The sequence below is a fragment of the Leptidea sinapis genome, chromosome 7, assembly GCF_905404315.1.
Source record: "Leptidea sinapis chromosome 7, ilLepSina1.1, whole genome shotgun sequence".
Taxonomy (NCBI): Eukaryota; Metazoa; Arthropoda; class Insecta; order Lepidoptera; family Pieridae; genus Leptidea; species Leptidea sinapis.
In genome coordinates this window covers 9,197,508-9,219,500 of record NC_066271.1, presented here as the reverse complement: position 1 = coordinate 9,219,500, position 21,993 = coordinate 9,197,508, and the positions used below count along the sequence as shown (strand labels likewise).

At 35.9% G+C, this 21,993-nt stretch overlaps 1 protein-coding gene across 1 annotated transcript in view; it reads right to left on the bottom strand.

Moving 5' to 3' along the window:
• Positions 1-21,993, bottom strand: part of LOC126965460 (uncharacterized) — a 204,037-nt gene that overhangs the window by 170,036 nt on the left and 12,008 nt on the right. The window contains exon 2 of the mRNA XM_050809087.1: positions 11,226-11,452. Coding sequence (XP_050665044.1) covers positions 11,226-11,298 — 73 coding nt within the window. The 5' untranslated portion in view covers positions 11,299-11,452. The remainder of the gene's footprint in view (positions 1-11,225; positions 11,453-21,993) is intronic.

Here is a 21,993-nt window from a genome sequence, read left to right as displayed (position 1 = left end):
AATATTTATATAGTAAATTGGAATGGCTAGGTCAGCGCAGCCAGTTAAATTTTGAAACAAGGTTCGCATTCAATGTCCTGTCAGTCCCACTCCATCATTCCGCCTCTTTTAGAGGAAGTTTTAGATACAGTGCCACCAAGTGCTGGAATGATATACCACCACCGTTTCGCAATCTGAAGACTGTTGGAACTTTCCAGAAAAAAGTTAAAAATCTCATCCTTACGTCTATTTAAATTATTAAGTATCTGCTTACAAATTATGTGCATAAGTCCTACATTATAAGATTTATCTTATTAATAATACATAATGGGATCGAAGTTTTAGTTTGTTTCTGCAAATATTTCTAAAATTGCTGTTATTTTAATATTTATGTATGTATGTATATTTATGTAATATTCTGAACAAGTAGAAGCTAATTTCAAATTATCATCTTTAAAAATAATATGATGGAACCTTTAATAAAACTAAATTTATTTTTTAACATTAATAGTTACTCAATGGGTCACCTGGGGGCTGCTGAAAATCAGCGCTGTGTTGGTATTATTCCAATGCAGCATGACGCTGAGTCAGTTCCTTTTGATAACAATAACTGCTACACAGTACTTTTAAATTAAGATAATCACTATAATATTATGCATACATTTGTTTCATTTTTTTTTATCATTTGTATATTTTTATGCTAAGTATAAGTTTTTAATTATTATTTTTTTACCTCTAAGTCTTTCTTAGTTGTATTATTCTGTGTGGTTTGTGTTTGTTATTAATAAAGTTTTCATTCATTCATTCATTCAAATAATAAGGAAGTAATGAAATGGTGTTTATTGTTTTATGGATGTTACTGCTTCTTATGCATACTTGATTTGATTTTCAATAAGTGTTTACCTTTTTTGTTGCAGAAGTAGTTCTCAACATCTAAATATAATTAAGTGTAAATTTAATTAATAAATAAAATAAATAATCAATTCACAGCGCAAACTTTTACAAATAAAACGAAGCGAATACATAAATAAATTTAAAATATGTAATAATATGCCTATGAGATCGAATTAGAAATCAGGAGATCCGTAGGACAACCAAAGTCACCGACATAGCCCAAATGATTGCAAAATGAAGCGGCAGTGGGCAGGGCACATAGTTCGACGGACAGATGGAAGACGCAGAGTTGGTAGGCCCCCCAACAAGATGGACCGACGATCTGGTTAAGATCGCCGGAATACGTTGGATGAAGGCAGGAGATCTTTGGGAGAGGCCTTTTTCCAGCAGTGGACGTCTTCCCGCTGATGATGATAATGACGATACCTACGTTATATACTAACAATTCAATTCCATGTATAGAACATCATTGGCGTACCTTACTATTCGTACTCTATTACTTAGTATAATGTTTAAGCAGCGGTCGATTGTAATCAAATTGTCTCTATCTCCGGCACGACATATAATAATAATGCCACAATTCGGTGATGCAGTGAGAGCTGGAGCTGTTTGCGGTGAGGTGTATGATATACCTAGTGTTCTCAAATATTTGCATCATAGCTTAGCTCGGACCGCCATCCGGCTACAGATCTTATGCATAAAATACGATGTAGATACGATTCATTGTGTTGACATGACTAGCTAGTCTAACTAGTCTACACGTTACCCGTGATATCGTGTGCATTTTTTTGTAATGAAATGATATGTTTTTTTATTCATTTTGGTACAATTTGTCACTATAATTAAAAAATGTATCTAGTTTTTTAATAATGTTGTCATATATATATTGGGAAGCATATGTCATCAATATTGAAATCTTTTTTCTTTTTTTTGCAATACAAAAATATCCTGAACACACGATTCTGATTCCCACAGTAACACATCATATGACATAACACTATGGAAGTAACTGAAATGAACAAGCCTTGCTCAACTAAAGCGTGTCTCAACATCAGAAAGAAATTTCTTTTTGCCAAAATAGCTGAGCTGAGTCTTCTTGATAAGGTAGTAAATATGATATTTTTCATTGCAGATGTTAAAGTTATTCCGAAAAATACCGTTGCGTCAATATATTGTAATTCTCCAAATATTTTGAGTTTTCTTGAGTGTTAATTTCGCCAATATTCGTCTTCAAACAATTCGAACGTGTTTTGCCTCTACACGAGGCATCCGCAGGAGATGTCTCGTGCCAGAGTTTGGCGAGAGGCGAATTGGGGGAATTAACACTCAAGATAATTATAGATTTCCGCAAAATAACGGCCACTTCAATAAAATATTGTAATTCGTTAATTTAAATATTTGAACTGACCTGTTTGACATTTGGTAATTACCATTTACCAGTGTATGTGTCATATTATTATATTGAAAATTTCATATCAATTCGACGTATTGTTCAAAAGATGAAAATCAATGCCACTAGCGCCACCTATCCGGCACTAATATAGTGTATGTTCGTCAGATCATCTATAAATAAATTTACACCACTCCACAGCTGAATTTCTAAGTTATCGGACAGCCTGGGACTAGATTATGATTATTTTATTGCAATCGCAATGACAATACAATACAAACAAAAGAGTATCATCTCTCTCAGAACGCCATTTGTTTCCGAAGCGGTAGTAAATGCCTTTTATGCCTTTATGCCAAAGTGGTCATGTCGACCTATATATATGTGCAAATTTTCATTTGAAATGGGTGGAAGGTTCTCGAGGTTTAGGTAAAAATACATTCACAAATTCTCTTTTATATATATAAAGATATTGGTTTTGTTCAAATTTTATCCTGGTGAAGTAGTAAATTGTAAAACTTAAATAGTTTCAACTTGGGGGTTAAAATAAGCACAGCCATACAAAACAACAAAGATGAATAACTCTGACATAGTATGTGTTTCAACATCATCAAGTAGAAGCCTAACAGTAAATAGCATTCGTAGACGAGTATTTACTTTTGTTCGTTTTCATTAGTAGAGTTGGCATCGGAAATAGAGCTCAGTAGATTAACTGATTGAGCGAGGACACGGTTACCTTTGGATGGCTTTGGCCTCTTGGTTGAATCGAGATTTTCTATTTGAATAGTATCAAATTCAAATATTTTTTTTTCCAAATAGGATTTAAAATCACTTATTGAACGTCAAAAACTACCACCCATTCAAAAGAGACTGCCTCAGACCTGAGAAGAATGGGCGCAAGAAACTCAGCGGGCTTTTTTTTCCATCAAAAAATATGTTTACAATGTGATATAGTACAATAAACATTTATAACTTTATTCCCAGTCCGTGGTGTCATTAAGAAAATCGTTTATGCTATAATAACCTTTCCCACACAAACGTTTTTTAACAATTCTTTTAAATTTCGTAACACATTTGTTTTGTACATTTTCTGGGATCATATTGTAGAAGCATATACATCGCCCAACAAAAGACTGACTAGTAGTAGGCATAACAAGTTTATGTTTGTTCCTCGTGTTAAGATAATGAATGCCACAGTTTCTATAAAATTGCTCAATGTGCTTATGAACATACAGAACATTATCAAAAATGTATTGAGAAGCAGCAGTCAAAATGTTTATTTCTTTAAATTTTTCTCTTAATGATTCTTTAGGACCTAGGTTATAAATCACGCGATTAGCCCTCTTCCGCAGCACAAAGATGGTATTAATATCGGCCGCACTGCAAAATTAAAACCTAACAATAGTAAAACCATTTTGTTATGTTTTTAAAATGATACTTCTGGGATTAATTACAGAAATAAAATTTAAAAAGAAAAAGTTATGAACGATGCGGGAATCGAACTCGCGACTTCTCGCGTTCCGTGGGAAAGCTCTTCCAACTGAGTCAACCGTTCGAGTGACGTATCGTTGATAAAATCTTGTATGCTTTGTTCAACTCTCAGGTTGTGACTTCATCATCAAGATCTACTTTACAGTAATTGATAACCTGCTGAATTTGTTTTATTTCCTTCAAATAGTTTAGATTTACAAGAGCGACATCTCAAGTCAAGTTCCTAATATTCAAATATTGGGGTTGAGCAGGTTATCAACTGTAAAGTAGATCCTATTGATGAAGCCACAACCTGAGAGTTGAATAAAGGATACAAGATTTTATCAACGATACGTCACTCGAACGGTCGCCTCAGTTGGAAGAGTTTTCGCACGTAACGCGAGAAGTCGCGGGTTAGATTCCCGCATCGTTCATAACTTTTTGTTCTTAAATTTTAATTGTGTGGTATCACAGTTTAATGTATATCAAAATTATTATTATTAATTTAATTATAATTTCCATAAATTGTTTATATCGTTGAATATTACTATGTAGCGGTTTACTTGATTATCTTGTGGTAAAGTTTATTGTTCCACGGAGGATTTCGAGGAAAATTTGCACAGTTTATATGATATGGTGAATTCTCTCGGTTATATTTCTGTATGCTTATATATTTAATCTAAGATATGCTGTTCAGATATATGTACCATAAGTTGGAGCATATTAAATTAGTGGAGGTTAAAAAGCTTACATCAATAGATTTAAAAAATATATATACTCGATTTAAGTTCCGTGATATAAATACCCAATAAGCTTTTATTATTAGGTATATATAGATATTTATTTTTAAAATTAACTAAGAAAATACGTTTAATTATTTTTTGGGCCGGTTTGTAATCAGTTATTATTCATAATAATCTAAATGTGCAGGTATATATGAAATGAATAGAAATAGTAATATTTGATGAAGCTTCAATGAAAAGTTTTGTTTGACTTGAAAAATACTGTCAAATAAAATATTTATACAAAGACTCTTTAAATGGCTTCTTGAAAATATTTTTTATAGTATTATATTCAAATAATAGTATATAAAAATATTATAGAATATTCAAATTTGTGTTAAGTTTTTGCATGCTTTTAATATAAGCTGGATAGAGTACACATTGTAATATTTAAGATCTGGACATACCCTACTCTAAAGCAAAACAAATAAATTTCATTTCAAAATAAAATAAGAATTTCTTGTCATAAGAACCGTTTAAATGTGGAAAGGTATAGTCGCGTTACTGTCCAGTTACCACGTGTATCAACGCAATCGCTGTATCCGATGCAAAATTTACATTAAACCTCTATACTGCATATGGAGTCCTGGTACATGTTGCTAGGTTGACACATGATTTCAACCGCTATGAAAGACCTTGCTATCACCGCTATTATATTTATTTTCTCCTGGTGTCTATGCAGTAACTTCAAGCGAATGATGCCAAATTATATTAAGGTATACTCGCGTAGATAAGATAACCTATTCGTCAACTATAATCGCCTGATACCAAAACACTGTTAATTTACTATATTACTATAAAATAAGTTTTTTTAAATTTTAAAACTTTATCTGCGTAAAATACGAAAAGCCGTCAAAATGCGGTCAGCCGTAAAAATTATCATATACCAGTCGATTTAAAAATTCTTTTTTGTATTATCTATGATGTTTTAGTAACAATTTTATTACTAATTAGTTACTTTGAAGTATGTTTTAGTTATAAAAAATTACTACATTCATTAGTAATAATCGAAATGTAATCTGTAGGTTAATCTAAAAAAAAATCATAAAAATGCATGACAGCCCTTACTTTATACGAAATTTGTTTAAATTACGCAGTATCTATTGTTTATGTTATCTAACAAAGCGCTAGCTTGTTTAAAAACAAAAGCGTCGACGTTCGTTTTTATAAACAAGCACAAAAACTTCAAAAGCAATAAATTATTTTGTAACCCGAGCCCGTTGCGTCATGCGGTGACCTTGGTGTCGCTTGGGAAAGATCGGCAAGCCGGGACACGCGCGGTGTGGCACCGTTTGCCAGTTGACAGGAGAATGCTTCCTATCTCATTCTCTCACGCGCTGAATCCCATACATTGGCCTGTTTGTGTCTCTATCGTCTCGCTTTTTCGATTTTTATTGGAAAGCATATACTTCGAAGATAGTTTGGTGAGAGTTTGGTTAGGTTCTGATAACGGAATACATGACAAAGTAATGGAACACATAATGTCTGTAATCAAATTGCAAAGTACTTACGTTCATTGCTGCATTGAAAAATTAAGTATATTTACACATATTTAGACAAATTGTTAGTTAGTGCACTGCAAATTTACTAAAAATCATAAAATAAAAAAAAAATAAGTCGGTGTCATCCAAGATAGGTTTGTACATACATAGTTATAGGTGAGATGTGCTTGAGTCGTGAGGAGGCGAGAGCAAGTCGCGGCCGAAGGACACCGATCCCAAAAATAACAATAATCGTAACTAGAATAAGATTAATAATTTAGATTGTATAAAATACACAATTATTTTTATACTTTTTAGTGCACATTATATCTGTTGTTATGGAATAGTGTTTTTGGAGGCGGTTGTTTTTTAGTTAATATTTTTTTTTTTATTTATTTTAGGGTGCAGTACCCAAAGGGTAAAAATGAAACACTATTACTAACCTATCACTCAGCTCCATCTGTTTGTCACTGTACTGGCTGTATCTCATGAACGTGAAGCAGCTATAACAACAAATATTAAAAAACAATATAATATTATTTAAAAACCGTTTGTTCACGAATTCGATACGCACTTGGCTGGTTTATAAAGTTATTTCAATAACGAAGCGGTCTAACCTTCATTCAAATGTGAGCCTTGTCGACTATTTGTAAGTTAAATGCGCCTTAATTAAGATTTAGCCTCATTAGAGCCGCGCGGATTAAATTAAAAACATAAATAATGCAAGCGAGGTAGTCTGTGGTACTCAGAGAAACATGACTAGTTGTTCTGTGGAATCTGTTCATATATTTACTCAGAATTGGTCATTCATTTGGACATATATATATATATATATATATATATATATATATATATATATATATATATATATATATATATATGATGAATATGGATGTTTGTTTCCGAGTCATGGATGTTTAAATGTATTTATGTATGTTTAAGTAAGTATATTGTATTAAATATATCGTTGTCTTGCAACCCATAACACAGGATATATATGCTTAATTTGGGGCATGATAATTTGTGTAAAAAGTGTGTCAACATTATTATTATTATAACTTGGTGCAATTTTACTAACGTATGGAATTGGAATTTAATTTTTTTTGTGAATTAACTAACTATTGTCAGTTCGTTATTTATATAAATAAGTAAATAAAAATAAAATGATTGAAGTTTTGCATCACGGTAAAATTACTGGATAGATTTCAATTAATTCTTCTAAGTTTTATTTTTTAAGGCTGAGATTTATAGAACATACTTAGACTTTGCTCAGACTTCACTTACGTAAAACTTAGCTGAGTGTGATACAACGCAAACTTGACTTTTGCATTGGGCTGTCTTGATTTTTCTTTACAACTATTCTTGGTGGAATTACTAAGCGACGCTCTTGAAAATCTCGGGAAAGAAACTGACAAACGAGGGTGGTAGTCCAAATGATTTCGACTAAAATTCTAGTAAATTATTCCACAAAAATAGAGCAATCGACAAGAATCGCCGAACAGATATTGGCTTTCAGACTACTATACCTTGGAAAAAATAGGTCCGTTCGTCTAGTTAATTATCCTGTTGATAATACATATATACATACATATATACATAAAATTACGCCTCTTCCCGTAGGGGTAGGCAGAGACCACTTCTTTCCACTTGCTACGATCCTTACATACTTGTTTCGCTTCGTCCACTTTCATTATTCCTTTCATGCTCTCCGGCTTAGGGTACTCTTGACCTGGCCTTTTTTCAAGACGTCCCTGATTTGATCTTGAAACGTCCGCCTAGCTCTACCCCTTCCAACACTTTCATTCACACTGGCCTTATACACTTTCTTCGTCAATCGTTCTTCATTCATTCTCTCGACATGTCCAAACCATCTCAGCATACCTTTCTCAATTTTTGTCACAACATCTTCTTTCAGACCACAACATTTCCTTATCTCACTATTTCTTATCCTGTCACTCAGTTTAACTCCTATCATACTTCTCAACGCTCTCATCTCAACTGCATTTATTCTGCTTTCATGTTTCTTCTGCCATACCCGACTTTCACTTCCGTACATGAGTGTTGGAACCAACTCCCCCTCATGCACAGCCAAACGAGCCTTATTAGACACCTTCTGTCTGTTCATAAAGGAGTGCAAAGCTCCATTCACCATGTTTCCTGCATTCACTCTTCTTTCAATATTACTCTCATACTTTCCATCTCTTGTAAATTTAGAACCCAGATACACAAACTCTTTCACCTGTTCAATTTTTTCATCTCCAATCACGACATTGCAGTCTGTCACTACCTCATCTCTTTCAAGCACCATCACTTTCGTCTCCTTTACATTCATCTTCATTCCCTTTCTACCAAAAGCTCTATTCATAGTAGTTACCATCTCCTACAACTCCTCGGCCGAAGATGCAAGTAATACTTGGTCATCAGCATAGAGAAAACATTTGACGAGTAACTCATTCATTCTCAACCCACTTTCATTCTCTTTTAAATCTGTCAAGCAATTGTTCATGAACAGATTAAACAGCCACGGTGACGCTACACATCCCTGTCTAACAACTTTTTCGATATTAAACCATTCAGTGTATGCGCCGTTTATCCTTACACAAGCACTGGAATCTCTATAAAGAGATTGCAATGCTCGTATGAGGACACTGCTCACACCGTTCGCGGACAATGCTGACCACAATTCATTCCTCACCACTCTATCATAGGCCTTTTCTAGATCCACGAACGCGCAATAGACCTTTTTGTTTTTTGCCAAAAACTTTTCGGCTATGCACCGCAAGGAAAAGACCTGATCCGTACATCCCATTCCCTTTCTAAATCCCGCTTGTGCATCCCATACTTTTTCGTCTGTTTCATTCACAACTCTTTCAATCAACACTTTTGCATACAATTTGCCGACGACGCTGAGAAGGCTTATACCGTGGTAATTTCTGCAGTCCTGTCGTGACCCTTTTCCTTTATATAATGGCACGATTACTGCTTTGCATCAGTCTCCTGGTACTTGCCCATTTCGCCAGCACAAATTGAAGAGGCGGTACAGCTGACTAGCCACTATGCCCTGACCAGCCCTCAGCATCTCGACGCTAATCCTGTCATCATCAATGCTTTAACTATTTCATCCATGCTTATCTCACTTTCATCAACATTTATAATAGTTTCAATAGAAGCTGCCGGATGTTGTTCATGCACTTCCTCTCTTTCAAACAAACTTTCAAAATACTCTTTCCATCTCTTTAGCACACATTCTTCTCCTCTTATAATGCTCCCATCTTGATTCCTCATTATACTGAGCTCCAAGGTAGAAGTTTTTCCTCTGGCTGTTTTGATGGATTTCCAGAAGAACTTGATATTTGACTGGAAATCTTCAGTGAGCCTCCTATCAAAATCATTCTTTCGTTCTTCTTTCTTTCTAGACACAACTGCTTTCGCTGCTGATTTCAAACTTTTATACTTCGTTCTTGCTTCCTTCATCTGGTTCTCCGTTGCCTTTTGAACTTAATCCCCTAACATCACGATCCGTTCATTTTCTTCGCATTTATTCAAGACCTCTCTCATGCTGTCCCAAAATTCCTCTCTCTCTTTTTTGGCTTTTAATGACCCACCTCCGCACAGATCCGTTGGTGCATAGACCCCAAGGATAAACAAGCGAGTGAGTCCGACTTTCAACCTAATCCAGAAGAGTCTTGGGCTAACACATTCATGCTCTATCACACATTCTACTATTCGAGCGGAAAGAATCACACCAACTCCCTGACAGCCTCGGTTGGTGTGGGGGACTCCGGACCAGTATGCCATGTAGGGACCATGAACCGTGGTGTCACATCCTTTCCTCTTCGTTTCAGTCACGCACAGAATATCTATGGATCGTTCATCCATCATCTGACATACTTCATCTACCTTATCATCCACTCCTCCTCTTACATTCAACGTAGCAAAGCGGCTCTCCATGGGCCGCTTTTCGCCCCCGCGAGAAACGAGACGTGATGGGTGGCGAACCACATCGCCGCCATTTTGGTGAATTAACCTATTTTTATTATTCTCCATTGCGTTCCTACGACTAGCAAGGGAAAGGTTTGTCCACCCCAGCAGAGCCCCGCATGCCAGAGTAAGGCTAGCCTGATTCTGGGTCGCCCGGTCCCAGGGCAGTGTGGCACGCTAACGACTAGGCTTGCCCCTAGCCATGCATCCATCCGCGCGGCAGACGTTGGATTGGCGGAAAGGGTAGGGGAAGGGGAAGAATAGGTGGTGTGAAAAGGAAGATTGGTAAGTTAAAGTGGGAAATAGGAAATGTAGGATATTACCGCCCAGGAGGGCAAGGATTAGGACAGTAATAGCTAGGGAAGCCGGGGTCGCATACCCGTATACTATACCACAACTTCCGGACAGGTAAGTTGGGAGTGAGTATCCCATGACTTAATTGATAATTGAATATACAATTATGTGAGTGAGTGAGAATGGGCACGGGGGAGAGTGCTGATGTGGGACGCGACGCTCTGGCTCCTTCTCATGTCCAAGTTACGTCAGTTGGTGCTGGGGCTGCTGCTTCGACTGCCGAAGATAGCAAGCGTCGCAAATATGTCGGTCTCAGTGAGTCACACATCTTTGTGCCGTTTGGTGTCAAGACACTTGGCCTATATGCGCCTCAATAGGGCCACTCGAAACCAAATCGCTGGCAGCTATTTCGGCGGATCAACGGATCATCCTAGCTATCCAATTCTATGTACACTTCCCCATAATGATAGCTTTTAATATAATATTATCATATTATTGTAAATGTGGTAAATATAGTTTAAGATTTTTTTTGTTTTAATAAATAATTTAAAGAATAGTTCTTCGTGGCTGTCAATTTCGATACTCTAATTTAGAATTAGATGATAGTCATGTTTAATTATAGAATAACTACTAGTGGACCCGACAGACGTTGTCCTGTACACACGTCGTAAATTTGAAAAATCGGTCCAGCCGTTAGGAGGAGCTCACTAACATACACATGGACAGGAGAATTACATATGGACTGAATTCAGAATCTAAACCAATCTCAAATTCACTGGAACACACAAAATCGGTCCAGCTATTTTGGAGGTATTTCAATTGTAAATCTAAACCATCCTCGAATCCACTTGAATACACACAAAAAAAATTCATTCAAAACGGTCCAGGCGTTAAGGACAAATTCACGGGCAACACACGTACAGAAGAATTATTAATATAAAGATATCGTAAGCTTACCTGCCAGTGCTCGACCCAGCAGTAGAGTGCTGAACACGATGGACATCAATCTTCCGTTACTCCTCCCCTTCATCTTGCCCGCGTATTGTTACTGTGTTGTGAAATCACTCAAGTCATACTGGTACCAGCGTGCTACAACACTCACTGTTCACTTCACTCATTTGTATCATAAAATCAACATCGAGAACATTCCACAATCCTTATTCCTACTACTTACGCTTTCACGCCTAAAACACCGAACGTATTTGATTAAATTTAGTACAGATATAGACTACGACTACAATTATTAATTATTTTATAGAAATAGCAATGACAGTACAATATTGTATATTTCATTAGTAAGAGCGCAAAAAAGAATGCTGGGAGAGTTTCTTGCGCCGCCTCTTCTCTCTCAGAGCGCCATTTGTTTCCGAAGCGGTGGTAGTGTTTAGTATATTAGAAGTGACATCAAAAATAATTCTAAAGGAATCAATTTTGAGAAAATAAATGCCTTTTATGCCTTTTAAATGGACCTTTTATTGAAAAGAATGGAGGGGTTGAAATAGGGGATGGCATTTTGTATGGAAATTCGTCAATATCGACGATAGCCAGAACTATGAAATTATGGATTAAGGCACTTAATAAGAAATAATTCATGTTTTTTCTTCGAGCATTTGTTAAACTATGACCTATATGGGGATGAAATAGGAAATTAAATTTCACAGGGAAATAGTATTGAAGAGATTGTCCACAATTTCAAGGGATATGCGGTGTATCATAGAAGAACGCTGCCTGCAGCGGAAAAAGCATTTTATATGTGTTTTATTTTTATTGAAGTAGGCGATACTTTGCGGAAATCCATTATTATACAAATGATTTGAGTTTTTTTTTAGTGTTAATTCCGCCAATATTTGTCTTTAAACAATTCGACACGTGTTTCGCCTCTACACGAGACATACTCAGGACGTGTTGTCTCGCCAGAATCAGTCTCGTGCCGGATTTTGGCGAGACAACAAAGAAAACGTCCTTAACACTAAAGAAAACTCAAATCATTTGACTATGTGTTTTATTTGAAAAGTCTCTTAAAAAAATAAAATTAATTGCCTAACTATTCAACGCGGACGAAGTCGCGGGTTAAAGCTAGTCTGTGTATAAAGTATGAAACGCGATTGTCAGCTAGCTGATTAAATATTTAAACAAATTATGGTGTTTTATTTCTACGGGCGTAATTTCACTCAACTGTTATATTGATTGAGCGAGTTTCAATAAAAATATGATACAGAATTTTGATGGATTGAAAGTTTTGTTTGTTCGTTCGTTTAAGGTTTTTTTTTATGAAAATAAGGGATGAGACGAGCCAGACGTTCAGCTGATGGTAATTGATACGCTCTGCCCATTACAAGGCAGTGCCGCTCAGGATTCTTGAAGGACCCAAAAATACTGAGCGGCACTACAATTGCGCTCGCCACCTTAAGACATAAGATGTTAAGTCTCATTTGCCCAGTAATTTAACTAGCTACGGCGCCTTTCAGACCGAAACACGGTAATGTTTACACATTACTGCTTCACGGCAGAAATAGGGGTCGTTGTGATACCCACAATCTAGCCGGCATCCTGTACAAAGGAGCCTTCCACTGGTATAAGTCATATATATTCATAATTGATATTAAAATGTTAAATCTTGTATTATCATGCATGAGCTTAAGATGTTGATAAGCTAGCCCGTTTCGCGGCGCTGTACCAAGTCTTTTAAGTGCCGTAGATGCTTTGTTCTAATTTTCTAACCTGATCTACGAAAGGCTTAAGCGGCAGGTAAAATTAATTGTGCACGGGGTTATACACGTATATTATATATATATATTTATATATATATACCCACAACTTATTGAGATAAGTCGTTCGATATGCGTCTATCTAAAATATCTATTACACAGCTTTAGAAGGTTTAGGTCAAGCATTGCGTTGAATTTAATACATTGTTACGAAGGTAACGTCGAATGTACCAAAGAGAATCTCTACTTTATGTCTCACACACTAAGGTCGTGTATGGACATAACTAGCGTTTACGTAAACAATTTGTTTACTTCTATATAGGATGCTAGGTTTTCTGGCTCAATAGTGACTGAGTGTTCAATGTGAACATTAAGGGTCATATAACTAATAAATATCCGGACGATCGAGCCTTGCTCGGATTTTTAACAATGTATAAAACTCGAACAAAAAAAAACTAATAGGACATCTGGATTCAAACCGGGGTCTTCAGCTTTCGGGATCACCCAATGTCCATCTGAGCTATTATAGTCATGTATAGGTATAATGGCGAAATTTACCTTTGTATTCTAATGTTATTGTAGCTGTTTCTCATTTATATTTTTCCTTTAAAGTTATAATATACGACCGAGGCTATATATATATATATAAGAGGCTATACTCAGCTCTTTACTGTTAGTTCAAAGGTTTAATAAATTATTTCCGGAATTCTTCTGGTGTATTCCTAAAACTAAAATGTAACGATATGATAAAAGTTTACTGTTGTATAACATTGAATGTACTCTTTAGAATGACTTCACGGAACATAAGTTTCAATTCAATGTTAATGCATCAACAGTTGACTTGGCACGATGCCCAATTTCCGAATCGTGGCGTTATCAAATTTAAATACACTGAATTTGCAAATGCAATGGTTTGATTGAGAGAATTGCTCGTCAGTGAAATTTGTAGTTTAATGAATTCGGGAACCAAATACGAATAATCAAATTTATTTTGAAATATATAAATTATATGATGTGACAGTACTTTTGGTAAATACATAATTTATTATATTCAAAAATTAAATGTAAATGAGAATATTTGATGTTTATTATATAATGTAAAGGATGGTGAAGGAAGTTGGTGGTAAAAACATCAATAAAATATCAACCTAAATGACATGCCTGCCAGTGGGAGGCTCGTTTGCACAGGATGCCGGCTAGATTATGGGTACCACAATGGCGCCTATTTCTGCCACGAAGCAGTAATGTGTAAACATTTTTGTGTTTCGGTCTGAAGGGCGGTCTAGCTAGTGACATTACTGGGAAACAAATGACACTTAACATCTTATATCTGAAGGTGATAAGCGCAATTGTAGTGCCACTCAACATTTTTGGGTTTTTCAAAAATCCTGAGCGGCCTTGCATTGTAATGGGCAGAGCGTATCAATTACCATCAGATGAACGCCTTGCTCATCTCGTCCCTTACTGTCATAAAAAAAAATTGATAGAAATTTGAGACTTTACTCACAGTTAAACTTACAGGATAGGTAAAGGCTGTTATGATATTATGTTTTAATAGACGAAAGTGTTTATGATCACTCGAAATAAAGAAAAGTTGTGACTAGTCTACTGAACTAAACATCTGACGTCAAGTTGTCTTTAAATTATAATAGATAATTGCTATATTTAACTACTTATGAAATATTTGATTATATATATATTCTTATGCCTTCAAAATTTAAACATTTTTTATTCGCTTTTGATTTAGGGCTCGTAAAAGAAATGTCACCAGTTCTGTATTAAAAGCCCACTTATCTCAGTTGAATTTGTGGACGCATTAAGTTTTCCCACTGAAGGGCCACATTGCTTCAAGGACACTATTTGTATTTTTTTGGCAGACTCTGTAGGTTGACGTACCAATCTTGGTAATTTTGTCTTTAAGCAACACCACTGTTACATATTCTTTGGAAGCACACCAGTTTCGCTGATGATATTCATCATTAGCCGGAAGACGTCCTCTGCTGGACAAAGGCCTCAAAGATTTCCACGACGATCGGTACTGCGCTGCCCTCATGCAACGTATTCCGGCGATCTTGACCAGATCGTCGGTCCATCTTGTGGGGGGCCTACCAACACTGCGTCTTCCGATACGTGGTCGCCATTCGAGGACTTTACTGCCCCAACTGCCATCTGTCCATCGAGCTATGTGGCCTGCCCACTGCCACTTCAGTTTCGCAATCATTTGGTTCTCCTTCGGATCTCCTCTTTTCTAATTCGATCACGCAAGGAAACCTCGAGCATAACCCTCTCCGTTGCCCTCCTTACAACCATGGTAGTCAATCTATATATCGTCAAATATTCAAAAGGCTAGCGGTACAGCAAAAGGTTTCCTCAAGTGTCAGTGTATCATGGATTGTCTATAATAACCTTATTTTAACCCAGCTACATATTGGGTTCTGCCCTATAAAAGGTATAAAAGGCATAAAAGGTATAAAAGGCATTTATTTTCTCAAAATTGATTCCTTTAGAATTCTTTATGATGTCATTTCTTATACTACTAGATACTACTACCGCTTCGGAAACAAATGGCGCTCTGAGAGAGAAGAAGCGGCGCAAGAAACTCTCCCAGCATTCTTTTTTTTGCGCTCTTTTCAATAAAAATATACAATATTGTACAGTCATTTCTATCGCTATAAAATAATTACAATCTAGTCCCAGGCTGTCCGATCATTTAGATATTCAGCAGTGGAGTAATAGGATTTACGACACAGCCATTTTTTTGTAAAACATTTAAATTTATTTATAGATAATGGCTGAACAGTGGCTAGGACTTTATTGTAGAAGTGTATACATTTACCCTTAAAGCTATTATGTATCTTATGAAGCCTACTAGAATTAGTTACAAGCAATCCCTTATTTCTAGTGTTATAGTTATATAGGTAGTCCTTTCCGTCAAGTCATGAGGTTTCTATCGAATGCAATTCTATATATAAATATTTCATGTCAGTTTCAATTAATAAAACCATAATTATCTGCATAAACATCAATGTAGTATCAGTTTTAACGTGAAATAATTTTAAAAATAATACCTCAGTGAAAGAAGGAATGAAAATCTGGATAATTCAAAAATAGTCGTAGGATGCCTCTAAAGAGTTTCATCTTCAAATCGCAATTTTTTTTATCGAGACGAGCAGGACGTTCATCTGATGGTAATTAATACGCCCTGCCCAATACAATGTTGTACCGCTCAGGATTCTTGGTAATCCCAAAAATTCTGATCAGTACTACAATTATTGCGCTCGTCACCGTCTCAGGGTGATCATAAGATGTTAAGTCTGGTTTCCCAGTAATTTCACTAGTTACGGCGCCCTTCAGACCGAAACACAATAATGATTACACATTACTGCTTCACGACAGAAAAAGGCACCGTTGTTGTGGTACCCATAATCTAGCTGGCATCCTCATGTGCAAAGGAGCCTCCCTATTTTATTATTGTATTTCATTTTACTGTATCCAAATACCCTTAAAATCATCACATATAATTAGTTTGCTATATGAGTAAAGTCTCACATGGCTTCAACCTATCTTTCTCTATTCTGTGGTTTCATCAGTAAAATTGTATATGGCTTCCTAAATACATTTTGATAGAGGAAGTAAATTACACAAAAGATTGTTAGAAATACGTAAATCGCACGGAACTCGCTTGATCATTTGTTAAATTAGAAGACACATCGCGTGACAGGCTACGAGGCGGGACCGTGCACGCGTGACGTCGACGAGCTCGCAAGCTAACCTCGCACGCACCACGTTCTATCAACACGACTCCATTGTTTTTGTGAACTTTCTGGTGACGACTCGTTGAATAAGATATGTATCAAAGTCCATCAAATTTTCTTTTTCTGTCTGTTTTCGAGTTTAAGGCGACACTAAATGCCAGCGACCTTGAGCGATATGAGTTCACGGCTGCCGACCCGCCATCTACGTAACAAAGCCAATATTTTCAAAATTCTTGCGTGGAAAACAGTTTATATTCTTACAATCCTCGTTGTTCACTACTAATCTGAATAAATGAACCTACACAAAAAAGTACAAGCTATAAGAATAACTTTTCTGAGAGAAGCACCAAATATGTGCGTCACACCATGCCTAAAAACTTGTTTCACTTCAAAGAAAAGTGGTAGTTCAAAAAGGCTCGGCAGTGTTAACTATAACCAACAGCAAGCATAAGCAACCTACAAATAAGACTTAAGGATATGTGTAACAAGATTAAATAGGGTTCATAGCTTGAAATGCTATACTTTCACCACAAAACTTGTCTAAAAACATCATGTTTGCGTGTTTTCTGCTTACTCTTCGCCTTAATCAGCATCTTTTATGAGAAGAAATGTTGAGAATAAGATGTTCACTATTGAAATTACGTCGCTCAGTATTTTTGGAAACCCGAAAAAAGCAGTACTGTGATTGCGCTCTACTTTCATTGAAATGAAATGAATATTCAATTCAATTCAAAAAAAATCAAATTCAAAATTATGGGTCCCAAATCGAAATAAAAACTATCATATCTGTCTAAACTGCACTCCATGAAGTAATCCCCATTAAAATCCGTTCATTAGTTTGGGAGTTCACTGGAAACAAACATCAGGACAATGGATTTATATATATTAAGATGTTAGTTATAGTTTTCCAAAGAATGGTTCTTTTTTGCCAAGGTATACTTTACGAATGTATCGTAGTAGAACATTAACAGGCTTAACCTTCATTCACCGTACCATAAAAAAGAATAACATAAAATCGTAGATTTCCAACAAATTTTAAAATCTGCTTTAAAAGTTAGTGTTACTAAACTTCTGTTTAAAGTTCCTATTACGTAATTGCTGAGTGTAGTTAACGGAAAGCAATTATTTAGTTGGTTTCAAAACAAAACTTTACCGTTTGCTCTACAATGCTATGTTCAACGTCATTATTTGAACTCGTTGTAAAAAATAATCACAACTTCAATAATAACTTGACTCTCTTATTGATTTTCGTATTAAACTTTAATAATGGAAAGATAAGTTTCATTTCCTTAACTATGGCATTGCTTGCGGCGGCATCGTGTATTGGGTCGTCTCCTTCCCTCAAATATGTGCGAGGGGTCCATGCGGCAACTCGTGAACGGGTGCTGCTTGTGGTGCCAGGTCGATCTGTTATAGTTAATGTGTCATTGTATTTGTTTGATGCAATTACTAATTGTGACAGTAATCACGACCATCATGTTCACGAAGCATCCTTACACAAACAATGAGTTCAAGCTCTAAAGGTTGATGCATCCAATATACGATAATTTATATTTATACATTTAGTTCTTTATTACTTTTCATGAAATAATTTAACTATTTAATTTAATAACTTAAGCACGACTATATTGGATGCAGCACCTTACAGACTAATTTGTTATGTATATTACAAGCTATTTCAAACTACTCAATTTGATTGAAATGTGTGGTTGTTGAGTTTCTTATATGTTCTTCTCACAAGCTCAACTTTTTACGAACATATGTTAAATTCAGTAATTTATAAGAAATGAAGATTCAGAGAAGTGATGATTCAGAGGCGCTTAGTCTAAGCCTAATTTCATCCGTGTGGATTTAATTGACCATTAAAAAAAAATCGTAGAATTTCAACAAATTTTCAAATCCGGTTTAAAAGTTAGTTTACCCGTGAGAGGCTCCTTTGCACAGAAGGCCGGTTAGATTATGTGTACCACAACGGCGCCTATTTCGCTGTGAAGCAGTAATGTGTCTGAAGGGCACCGTTGCTTGTGAAATTACTGGGCAAATGAGACTTAGCATCTTGTGTCTCAAGGTGACGAGCGCAATTGTAGTGCCACTCAGAATTTTTGGGTTTTTCAAGAATCCTGAGCGGCGCTGCATTTTACTGGGTAAAGCGTATCAATTACCATCAGCTGAACGTCCTGCTCGTCTATTCCCTTATTTTCATAAAAAAAAATATAAGATTACTCAGTAGCTGGTCTAGTTTTTTCTAAGTAATAAAACCTTAGCCAAAATCATGATGATTTTTCCAATACAAACTAGTAAGTATCCTATTTAACAATCACGATAAAGATTTTTAACGTTTTATTACATCGCCTCAATTTTTTTCGTCCATCTATATTGACGACCTTTATAGCCGAGTGGTTAGCGATCCTACCTATTAAGCTAGATATCCCGGGTTCGAATCCTGGTAGGTGCAAGCATTTATATGATGAATATGGATGTTTGTTTCCGAGTCATGGATGTTTAAATGTATTTATGTATGTTTAAGTAAGTATATTGTATTAAATATATCGTTGTCTTGCAACCCATAACACTGGCTATATATGTTTAACTTGGGGCAAGATAATTTGTGTAAAAAAATCAATATTATATATTATTATTATGTATCGCATTTTTACATTACAAATGGCCCCGGAGTATTGATGAAGTTGAATAATTATTATCAACGACTGCTTTCAATTCCGGTTGGTCGAGTGGTCTAAGGTGCCAGATATATCTCTCTCTCTGGATAACAAGAGTGAGAGTGAGTTCGAACCCCACACCCGAGAAAGTTTATTTTATAACATTATACTTATATTTTATGACCATCTGGTCTAACATAAATCGAGGCCTCAAGAAAGTCCAACTGCCAGAACCGACAACCCAAGATCGTTCGACCTGGCACAGGAAAGTGACGAGACCAGACCCGGAATAATACCATTATTCTCTCAGTCTCCATATACCATCACTTCGCGGAAGGCAGCATTTAGCATAATATATATCTATAAATTTGTTTTTTCTTTTCTTTCGTCTGTTATACTAATATTAGTAGTATGTTCTTTAGTGAACAAAAGTTTCAATTGTAACGTGGTTTCATAAAACCACACAATTTTCTTTTTTGTGTTTTAAAAATTCTGCAAAATTCACACAATATAAATTAGACCTTCACACGACACGCCACTAGTGGCTGGTGATTTATTTTATTTGTTACTTTAATCATCACTCAACCAGATTCTATCAAAATTATTAACTTTAACAATTAAAATCATAAACCTAATATTGTAAGAAATGTTGTGAGTGTTCCGAAGAGCTGCTTAACCTGATTCCTGCCGCCGAAATCCACCTTCGCACGACACGCCACAACTTAGGATATCATCCCCGCCATCTGGATGTGTGGCGGACCTCCACAGTGGACTGAGCAGAGCTGTGGAATGAGCTTCCTTGTGCGGTGTTTTCGGGACGATACGACATGGGTACCTACTTCAAAAAAAGCGCGTACACCTTCCTTAAAGGCCGGCAACGCTCTTGTGATTCCTCTGGTGTTGTAAGAGAATGTGGGCGGCGGTGATCACTTAACACCAGGTGACCCGTACGCTCGTTTGTCCTCCTACTCCATAAAAAAATGTAACTAGGCTCCAATGGTTCTGATGGCCATAAGGCCATGATGGTTAGGCGTTTATCCACCGCGTTAAATTCTACTTAACTTTCGTCATTGTAAGTCCTAGGACCACATAAGTACAGTAAATCGCGTAAGTAAGACCCTTAAAAGTAGACAACTTATTAAAAATAAAACAAGCTTACTGAAGGGGATTGGGATTATTAACTCAAGAATTGCAAGTCATCATCTAAATTCTGTGATTCCTCTGATGTCACAAGAGAACATTTATTTTTATGACAATAAGGGACGAGACGAGCAGGGTGTTCAGCTGATAGTAATTGATACGTCCGGCCCATTACAATGCAGTGCCGCTCAAGATTATTGGAAAACCCAAAAATTCTGAAGGGCCACTACAACTGCGCTCGTCACCTTGAGACATAAGATATTAAGTCTCGTTTGCCCAGTAATTTCACTAGCTACGGCGCCCTTCAGGCCGAAACACAGTAATGCTTACACATTACTGCTTCACGGCAGAAATAGGCGCCGTTGCGGTACCCATAGCCTAACTTACATCCTGTGCAAAGGAGCCTCCCACTGGTAAAATGTGAATATGTTAATTTTGTAACATGTACATGTTTGTAGTATATGTACACAGTTACAACTTCGTTACTGATTGCTATTAGTCATTCAAATCATGATAAAAGGTACCCATTGCAAGCTGTTAATACATTTGTTCTGATACATTGCTGTCTACAGTATCTCTTCTATCTCACATGCAATGTTTTTTACTTATTTGGTGTGTAGGTATATACTCCACTAGATAGACAGAAGAGAAACATAGATAAGATATTAGACAAAAGAATACACTTTTTAATAACACTTCTCAATTGAGCTCAGTTTTTTCTCGGAAGCGGTATAGCCACTGGATATTGATTTATTGTTGAAGTTATACTTCTTTAGGCGCGAATTTAATTATGAGAGTGAAATTTTAAGATCCGCGCGCATCACTGTAACACAAATGTGACAGAGTGAAGTTGGTTCTTAAAATTTTCTGACATTTGCGACATTCGTTATAATTTTTTTTGTTTCTTCGTCCATTATTAGGATAGGCAAAGGGTTCAAGCCCGTAAAGCCGTATTCGTTATTTTATAATTAACTGTCAAAGCCATCGTTGCAAGATTTATAAAATATTATTCTTTCTACAAACGTAGAATAGCATGAGGAATATGTAATTTTAAGGATTTATGCTTTGTTAGGCCAAAGAAGTATAACTTCTTGCGTGCGTACATAAGTACACACACACTTTTTTTATAAATATAAAGTTAGGTATTTTTTGTGATGGAAAAAACCAATGAACTCGCGACACTCTAACCGTTACCAAAAACACTTCTTTTAAATAATTCAATCCATTCTACGGTTTTGGTTGACCTTTAAAAACCACACCATAAAAAATATTGTAGAAAATAATGAGAACATGTATGTATATTTCTTGGTTAATAGATTATCAAAATTTTAAATGTATGCATTTTACTAGTAAATCTGTGTATTTATCATATTTTTCTCGAATAATATAAATAAATTTTTCATATTTATACATTATATTTCATTATTATTCATAATTGTTATTCATATTTAATTTTTTTTCT